General features: G+C 51.4%; 1 protein-coding gene across 1 annotated transcript; it reads right to left on the reverse strand.

Annotated features, from left to right (window-relative positions):
* Positions 1-2,832: 2,832 nt before the first annotated feature.
* LOC147668404 (uncharacterized) lies at positions 2,833-8,068 on the reverse strand. Its single transcript, XM_086948572.1, has 2 exons — positions 6,925-8,068; positions 2,833-3,443 (listed from the first exon to the last, which is right to left on the reverse strand). The coding sequence occupies exons 1-2, from the start codon at positions 8,066-8,068 to the stop codon at positions 2,833-2,835; spliced, it is 1,755 nt and encodes a 584-aa protein (XP_086804698.1).
* Between the last annotated feature and the right edge of the window lie 1,221 nt (positions 8,069-9,289).

Below are 9,289 nucleotides of genomic sequence, written 5' to 3' on the forward strand. Positions count from 1 at the left end.
GGGCCTGGAGTAAGTGAAAGGAATTGTCACCCATCGGAAGAAACAAAGAATTTGACATCAGTATGTAAGTTAGGGCTTCATTTAAACGGGGCTGTCACAAAAGTGTCTGTCCACAAAGCAAACAGCCCTCCCGAGGAAGTCAAACTTAGCAAATAAAACGACAATTCATCTGGAGAATTTCAGACGGAAACGTTATTAAGAGAAGCACAGGATTTACAGTAGACCAGTTATTAAATGGTTGATCAAGAGATAATATACAGACTCCCAACCTTGAAGAATCGAAACGTAAATGAAGCACCTTATTTAAAATACGCACAGTTCAATTGAGAGAGGGAGTGGGGGACGGGCAGTCGCCGAAGGGTTCTAGCGCTTTGACACCAGGGACTTACCCGAAGAGAGCTCAGAGCGGACTGACGGAGTTTTATACTTTACGAGATTTTACATCATGTGACAGGCGAAGCTGTATAGGGTTCTACGCTGCTCTTACCTACCCTATGTGAGGGTTGACCGCACTCTGACGACCGCTCTACGTTTTCACACTTCAGCCTAACTACAGGCTTTGTCAATGCTCGCTTCCCGCGTCTGCTGGAGTCCAGCGAAGCGGTGCTCCGGAACTGTTTTCCCTCGGCACAAATGGAATGCTTTTATTACACCGAGTACGGCAGCTAATGCAGTGACTGCCGGGAAGACTTCTAATGAAGATTTAGGAATCTGATTTAAATGTGTTATTGGATGAAAGCACCTGCTGAAGTCCTGCGATGAGGAAGAAACATGTAGGTGGATTTGCCAGCAATATCCCTGGATGAAATATCAGTGAACTGGTCAAAAGGACAAGGTAGGAGAATGTGTTGCCTCACATTTTAGAGGCCTGCTTTGGACTCCTGTCTGCTGGGAGGTGGGGCCGCTGCTACAGCGCTGATTGGCTGCCATAAAACACATTGCATCAAAACGGGAAGACCGTGACGCACTCTCAGTTTTGTTTTGTAGGACTTTGGCTCCCTCAAGTGGCCAAGCAGTGCAACAAATGGGAAAAATCAATGAAGCTTGGTTTAAACCGGGGCAGCTGATTTTCACACAGTAGGGTACTGTCGAGCACAATCGGGACAGCTCTTTATATCCAAGTCACTATGTGACAGCCGAGGCCCATCTGTAGGATAGCATGAAGGACGGGGTGTGTAGCCGGCTCGGTATCGGTCATGTGCCAGGTTCGGCAGCAGTCAGCCACCAGCCGTCCATACATTATAAACTGCCCTGTACAAAGGGCGGTGTGGACTGTCAGCTCTGCAAATGAAAGCAGGTGTCCACTTGCGAAAAGTAAACCCGCCTCCGTGAGTGATTGTTCTGTCCATGTTTGCAGGGTTTGTGTTGTGTAGTGATCGCGACCTCTGGAAAGGCCGACTAGCGGCAGAAGGGGAAATAGACTGGGGCTGTCCGTGACATCCGGTGTATCCATTGGGAGGGAGGGGTGAGGGGGGGTGAGCAGACACCAGACCAAATTTAGAGTGTGCAAAAGGCCGCTTTTATTGAAACAGGTGCATATTTACAACAATACAAACCTGGCAACCGCCTCACAAAACTAGTCCTCACTAAATAAGATGTTACCTTACAACCCCAAACGTCAGGCCCGCCCCTAACACGTCACAAACCCCGCCCCCACCCAGCACAACATAATTACAATTCAAACAATACTAAAACCTGATAATCATTTAAATATCATCCCAACCCACCGCAAAACATCACATTGCAAAAATTACCCACCAACAACTTACATTACCCAAAACCTTGTAACCACCCCACGAAACAACTATTTAAACTTTTCCAGCCATAGCCCAACTTTAGCAAAAACCCAACAACCTTCATGTCCCTGCTGACCAAGAACGCCCAATTTCCGCACGGCACCTGTTCCAAGCGACAATGAACAACATGTTTTGTTACCCCATATCCACCTGTTCTGACAAAAAGACCAACAATTATGGAAGATAAAACAAATAAATAAATAATGAAAATAAATAAATAAATAAAAGACCCGGGGAAAAGATGAGACAAAGCTAACCGAGAAGAGGGAGGGAGGGAAAATTTCCAAATTAACTAATGAGTTCCCGGCCACCAGGTCATTCAACCTAAAATGGTGGCCGGGAGGAGGGGCAGGAGGATTATATAGCTGGGCTCCCTCAGTAGGAACCGAGGGAGCCCAAAACCAGCCCAAAAGCAGCCCAAGGCTGGTGCTCTGATGACAACCCCCCCCCACTAGCCCCTCCCAATCAGCCCGGGGGTGGGGACCTCCCTGCGGTCGGCTGCCCCCCCCCAAGCCCCCCTTGGGAGGGAGGGGTGAGGGGGGTGAGCAGACACCAGACCAAATTGAGAGTGTGCAAAAGGCCGCTTTTATTGAAACAGGTGCATATTTACAACAATACAAACCTGGCAACCGCCTCACAAAACTAGTCCTCACTAAATAAGATGTTACCTTACAACCCCAAACGTCAGGCCCGCCCCTAACACGTCACAAACCCCGCCCCCACCCAGCACAACATAATTACAATTCAAACAATACTAAAACCTGATAATCATTTAAATATCATCCCAACCCACCGCAAAACATCACATTGCAAAAATTACCCACCAACAACTTACATTACCCAAAACCTTGTAACCACCCCACGAAACAACTATTTAAACTTTTCCAGCCATAGCCCAACTTTAGCAAAAACCCAACAACCTTCATGTCCCTGCTGACCAAGAACGCCCAATTTCCGCCACCCAGAAAAGAGGGGAAAAGGAATTACCCCTCTCTTTCTGCCTCCCAAAACTAACCAACCAAGGAACCAGAACACCTCAACCCAAAAAATTCTGAATCTTCAAGCACCTGGAAAGCACCTCTCGCAATTCCAATAAATATAAATCCATCCCTATACGAGATAAATGTACACCATCGCTGCGAAAGAATTCCATAGTGTCATAACGGATGTCCTTATGGGACACCCGCCCAAAACCCAGATCTCTACAAAAACGGGAAACCTCCAGATTCAACTTCCTTCGCGCCTTATCAACCGCCCTAGGCTTGATCGCACCCCTCCAGGTTCTTCTAGGGACCAACTCTGTCCATAAAACATGGCAGCCCGCCCATTGTTGACGAATAAGGGAAAGATCCTTCTTCATCGCTCTCAATAAAACCACTCCCTTCACCCCACAAAGGTCATTCTCACCAAGGTGCAAGAGCAATACATCAGGACAAATACCTTCCACCAACCAAGAATTCAAGGCCGGGATAAGCTCCCTCCAGATCATACCTCCCTTCCCCTTCCATACAACATTAAAAAGACGAGAATTAAAACCAAGCGTGGGACCAAAATAGCTTCTTATAGCTTGATCTTCCGCGCGCCTAATGAAGGAATGTCCCACTATCCAGATGGTCATGACAGTAGAACGGGGGCCAGCCACTGAACCTGAAAAAGAAAAGCAGCATCAAACTCAAGAAAAATTATCATCCGCAGGCGCCATAACAGGATCAGTACGCACATAGCGCCTAAAACAGTTGGAGGACCAACGCCCTAAGGACATAATGTCTTGCTGCGACCAACCCCTGTTATGAGCTTCCGTTGCTGCCCCAATCCTGAAAGAATGCGTACCATACTGTGTCTCATCCAAGCCCATGAAACGCAGCGCTTTACGCAAAACCATGCGCAGTTGGTACTCAGTCACCCTAGAACCATCCATATGTCGAAAAACAGGGCCCTCAAACAGTCTGCAAGCGCCTGGCCCACCTCAAAGGACACGTCTCAGAAGGGGAAGAAGCTTCCAGCCAAATGCCCCTCCCTTTGCTGTGTTGATCAGTTTTTGCCCGGGCCAACCAGACGTGCAGCCCTGTTTCCAAAAATCGAACATTCCCCCACCCCACCCCAAAAGTAACTTTCGACCCCAGTAACTCAGAAACTCTGAAAGCACCAAAAAACATCCAAACCATAAGAGTAGAAAACAGACAAACCTCAAACTCATTCAAACAAACTGAGGGCAAAACCTGCAAAACTCGGGCTAATGTCTGCCAAGACAAAGGTCGGCGAACCATATGTTCCCTACCCCTCTCCCTAGACCAACCTTCCAGCATGCGCTTACCCACCTCCCCTGCTGAAGGAGAATAGCCCCACAGTAATTTGCCCATGAACGCAATACCAGCCAATTTTTCAGCAATCGTCACACGTGTCAGACCCCTGTCTATCAAGTGAAGAATGAACTGTACCACATCTTCAGATCGTCTCCAGCCCGGAGCGCGCCAGCTGGCCCCAGATTCTAGAAACTCTTTCCAGGCCAATTCATACGCTGCCCTAGTGGAAACTGCGAGCGAACCTACCACCAACTGCAAAACCCTGTCTCGCCTACAGTCCACAGATGTATCGGCATGCGGGTCGGCGTCCTGTCCGCCTCCGAGGCTAGCCCATGGAATCTCTCCCACTGTGAACGAGACAAAGCATCTGCAATGTCATTGTCCACACCAGGAATGTGTAAGGCCTTAAAACTGATGTCATACGTCAAGCACCCCAACACAAAGACTCGCAAGAGCTTCAAGATGTGAGCATCCCTGGCCGACTGCCGATTGATAACGTCCACCACAGCCTTATTATCAATTCGAAACAGCACTTTTTTGTGAGCAAGCTCCTGACCCCATAAAGTCAACGCCACCACCACAGGGAAAAGCTCAAGAAAGGCAATACTCCTGCCTCCGTTCTTCCACGCAGCAGGCCACTGTTCAGCGCACCATCTGCCCTGCCAGTAAAGACCGAAACCATCACTGCCTGCAGCATCCGAAAAAATTTGGACGTCCCAAATCCAATTCTCTTCTCTGTACAGAGGAATGCCATTGAAAGAGTGTAAAAAGGCTACCCACATCCGCAGATCCTCCTTAACACCTGCTGACAAGCGGACGTGATGGTGAGGTAAAAACTGACCAGACAGAGCTCTACCCAAACGCCTGCAAAAAGTTCTACCTGCCCTGACCACCCTACAAGCAAAATTAAGATGGCCCAGCAGCACCTGAACTTCCTTCACTGTCACCTTTGCTTTGTTCAACATAACATGTAAGAGGTCCAACATTCTTGCTTTTTTATCCACTGGTAAGCGTGCCTCCATAACAGTAGAATCAATTTCGATCCCCAAAAAAGACATGGTCGCGCAGGGGCCCATTTTCTTTTCGGGTGCCAACGGCACGCCTAAAAATTCCATCAGAGTTTGGAATGTTCGCAAAGCATTTTGGCATGCTGAGGAATTGGGAGCACCTACAAAAAAGAAATCATCCAGGTAGTGAGTCACAAGCTGGTGTCCTGACGTGTCGGTGAAAAACCATTGGAGAAATGTGCTAAAGGTCTCAAATAACGCACAGGATATGGAACAACCCATTGGTAGAGCCTTATCAACATACCACTTTCCTTGAAATTGAATCCCCAAAAGATCCCAATCCCCAGGATGTACTGGCAATAAACGGAATGCAGATTTGATGTCACATTTTGCCATTGCCGCACCAGTGCCGGCAGATACAACCAGGGCCATGGCCACATCCACTGAAGAATAAGACACGGAAGCAGCCTCACCATCAATGAAATCGTTAACCGATGAGCCCTCCGGCCATGACAAATGTTGAATCAAACGATATTGCCCAGGCTCTTTTTTAGGTACCACACCAATTGGGGAGACAATAAGATTTTCCAAGGGCCAATCATCAAAAGGACCCGCCATCCTTCCTTCACGCACTTCCTTATCCAATTTGTCTTGCACCACCTCTGGATGTTCATTGGCTGACACAAGATTCTTTGACCACCGCCGCAACCGCGGCCCTGTGTAACCAAGTCGAAAACCTTCCTGAAAACCATCCAACAATAACTTAGCAGCCTCAACGTTCCCATAACCCCTCAGAGCCACCGCCAAATGAAAAGGATTAACTGGCGTATGAGCCTTTGGGCCCAGTGCCAGAAGTGTTTTTCCCCCCCCTGTTAGGCTGAGGCTGCTGTGCAGGAGCCGGGGCATTTGCTGTCTGCTGTGACCACTGTCTGCCCCCTGTAACCCGAGGCCCCCAACACCTGGACAGTGGGTGCGTTCTACCACATTGGGAACATTCATGTCTAAATTTGCAGTACTCTCTCGGGCAATAACCTCTGTTAAAATCCCAACAGGTCCCATTGGCAGGTTGGACTGACGCAGCTGCACCCACCCCTCCCCGAGTGGGCTTCCCCTGAAAGGGCCGCGAAGGCAATGGATACCCACTGGCTGTGAAAACCGTCTTACCACCCGCCGATGCTCCCATAGTGTGTTGCCACAAGTCGTTATCTAACTCCCCCCATTTCGCTTCAGGATCCCAAGCCATCCGAGCCCGGAATTCCTCATCGTACTGTGACCAGGCATAACCACTACCAGTAATCTGCGCCTTTCTGATCACATCCATATACTTAAAAAGGGCCACACAGCGCTCAGGGAATTTCTCACAGTACACGCTAGCATATATAAGAAACGCCGCTGTCCAGTTTTCAATGGTCAAAGGAACCTTTGGGCGCTTGGCCAACTCGTACTCTTCCTCCTTAGACCCCTCCTTAGACCTAACTTCCCTATGTAAGAGCTTCAATAAATCCACGTACTCCCCTTTCCAAATCCTTTCCTTAGTGGACAGCATTAAATGAGCGCCCAATGGTTTTGTGACGCCCATATAAGGCAATTTCTTTATTTTAAGCTCCTTGCTGTGTGGGGGATCCTTACCTACCTCCATGGGCTCCGTAACAGTCCCAGAATCCACCTTAGAACCCACACCCCCGTCCCCCGTACCCACTCCTTGAACCTTAACGTAACGACCCTTGTGGAGCTTAAGATCCACACCCTCAGAAGAAGGATCCCCCCCCGTTCCAACAGAAACCATCAATTGCTTGTCCCGCGGCCCAGCAAGCTCACCTGGATTCAATAACGGCAGTTGGGCCGGCCTCGCTCTCCATGCCATCTGTTCAACCTCATCGCCTGACCGAGGAACCCTCACCGCGGGGACGCTCTCCCGAGTTGGTCTGGAGACTGTAGTTCTCTGACGCACCACCACCGGTGCCTGTAAAACATCATCAGAAGCGTGAAAAAGCCCCCCCCTTGCACCCTCAGCACGTATCTCGCCCTCCTCAGGGCTCTCCTCATCGTAATCTAAAACCAAAGATTCCTCCAACCTAGGAGGGGCCAACACCTTTGACGGACTTCTGAAACCAACCTGGGCCTTACCAGCCCGTACTGACACCTGAGGCGGGGGAGCCGACTGGACCCGTCTGTACTCCCCCGAACGTTGACCAGTTTTGTACACCTTAACCAACAATGAATCCCTTTGTTGATGAGAAGAAACATTTGGGGCCAGCGAGGACGCGCCTGTCCTGCTTCTGCCAACCCCGCCGATATCCAAAGAACCTGACAATGGGGCCAGCGAGGACGCGCCTGGTCCACTTCTGCCAACCCCGCCGATACCTGTAGAAAGAGAAGTTGGGGCCAGCGAGGACGCGCCCGACCTGCTTCTGCTGACCGCGCCGAGATCCTGTAAGGAAGACGTTGGGGCCAACGAGGTCGCGCCTGACCTGCTTACGTTGACCACGCCGGGGTCCCTCGCCGGTACGGGGTATGCCGCGCCAGGCTCCACCCTCCCTTCTCCTCGGTGCAACTGGGCCGCACTCCACCCTACCAAGTCTGCCTCTCCATGACGCTCTCTGACCTGCAAAGAAAAAGGCTGAACTGATGTGCCGGGACCCTTACTACCAGAACGGCCAAAACTACCAACACCACTAGCCATACAAAAACTAGAATCCTGAAACTGCACTTGACCAACCTCCCGAGAAACAGACCCCTTAGATCGAACCGACAACCCCCGCCGAGGAGGGGAAGGCTCCACGTCCTCACCACCACTACTCCAGTTCAACAACTCCTGAACAATCCTAGACGCAGGTCCCGATGCCAGTCCACCCTGCCCTTTCTGCTGGATATCAGAACGGGGCTGCTCCATCCTCCCAAGCGATCTGCCCCCAACAGGCAAACCTGGAAAACTCAAATTGCCCCCAAAACCACTCAGCATATCAGTCCCTTGGATGGGTGTAGCCCTGCCCGCATCACGGACCCCCTCTGCCCAGGAAGGAAAAACATCCAAACCCTCCCAAGATCTAGCACCCACCTGCCTATCACCACTCTCCTGCAGAGGAAAACCAACAGCACCACCCACAGAAGGCTCAATGAACCCCCCGCCAGACCCAGAAACATCTTGAGGATCACCCAACAAAACACGACCAGACTGCAGACCCAGCAAACCTGCCCCAGCCCTCCTTTCCACCTGCGCCCACTCCCCCTCCCCCACAGAACCACTGTGCACAGAAAGCACCTCCCCCCGGGATGAGGCAGGGGGGAAAACAACAGGGGGCTATATGGGACAAAGGCAGACTGTACTGTACCACAGGCAACACCACTAGCCTGTAAAACCTCCTCAGAAACACGGGCTGGCGTCGAAAAACGATCACCACCAGCCCCATCGCATGCCTTTTGATTTAATACCTGTTCAGTCCCCCGAGCCCCCAGATCCGATAAATCAATAAATTGCCTATCCGGCCCAACAGCCGGCAACACACCCTCACTGCCAGCGCAAGGCTCGAAGACTCGAACGCGCGCATGCGCGCCAACCGCCGTCTCCTCACCTAACTGCTCCGCGTCATGAGACACGGAGACAGAAGCCGAGCGCTTCCTGCCTCCGCGTTTACCGCCCCGCTTGCCTCTAATAGCGGGAACTGAAAGCGACCTCACCGGCAGCCCCGCGGACACCAGGGGAGCCGACGCCTCACCCTCCCCCATCCCCGCTTCGCGCGGCGGAACCGTCTCCCCTTCTGCCTGCGCCACAACACCAGGGGCCGCTCTCCTAGAGCGCGGGCGGCCCCTCTCACTTACCGCCTCCCTCCGTGACTTCTTCGGTGAGCCACACGCCGCGACCACCGCTGCAACATGCGCCGAGGCCTGCCGCCGAGGACGCGCCGCACCAGGCACGTCACCTAACACCAGGTCCAGGCGTCCAGCCTCACTGAGAAGGCGGATCGCCTCCAAAACACGATAATCCTCACAAGACATATCGAATAATAAAACACCACAAAATTTCCAAATTAACTAATGAGCTCCCGGCCACCAGGTCATTCAACCTAAAATGGTGGCCGGGAGGAGGGGCCAGAGGATTATATAGCTGGGCTCCCTCAGTAGGAACCGAGGGAGCCCAAAACCAGCCCAAAAGCAGCCCAAGGCTGGCGCTCTGATGACAACC

This window comes from Lissotriton vulgaris, unplaced genomic scaffold (assembly GCF_964263255.1).
Source record: "Lissotriton vulgaris unplaced genomic scaffold, aLisVul1.2 SCAFFOLD_815, whole genome shotgun sequence".
NCBI classification, from domain to species: Eukaryota; Metazoa; Chordata; class Amphibia; order Caudata; family Salamandridae; genus Lissotriton; species Lissotriton vulgaris.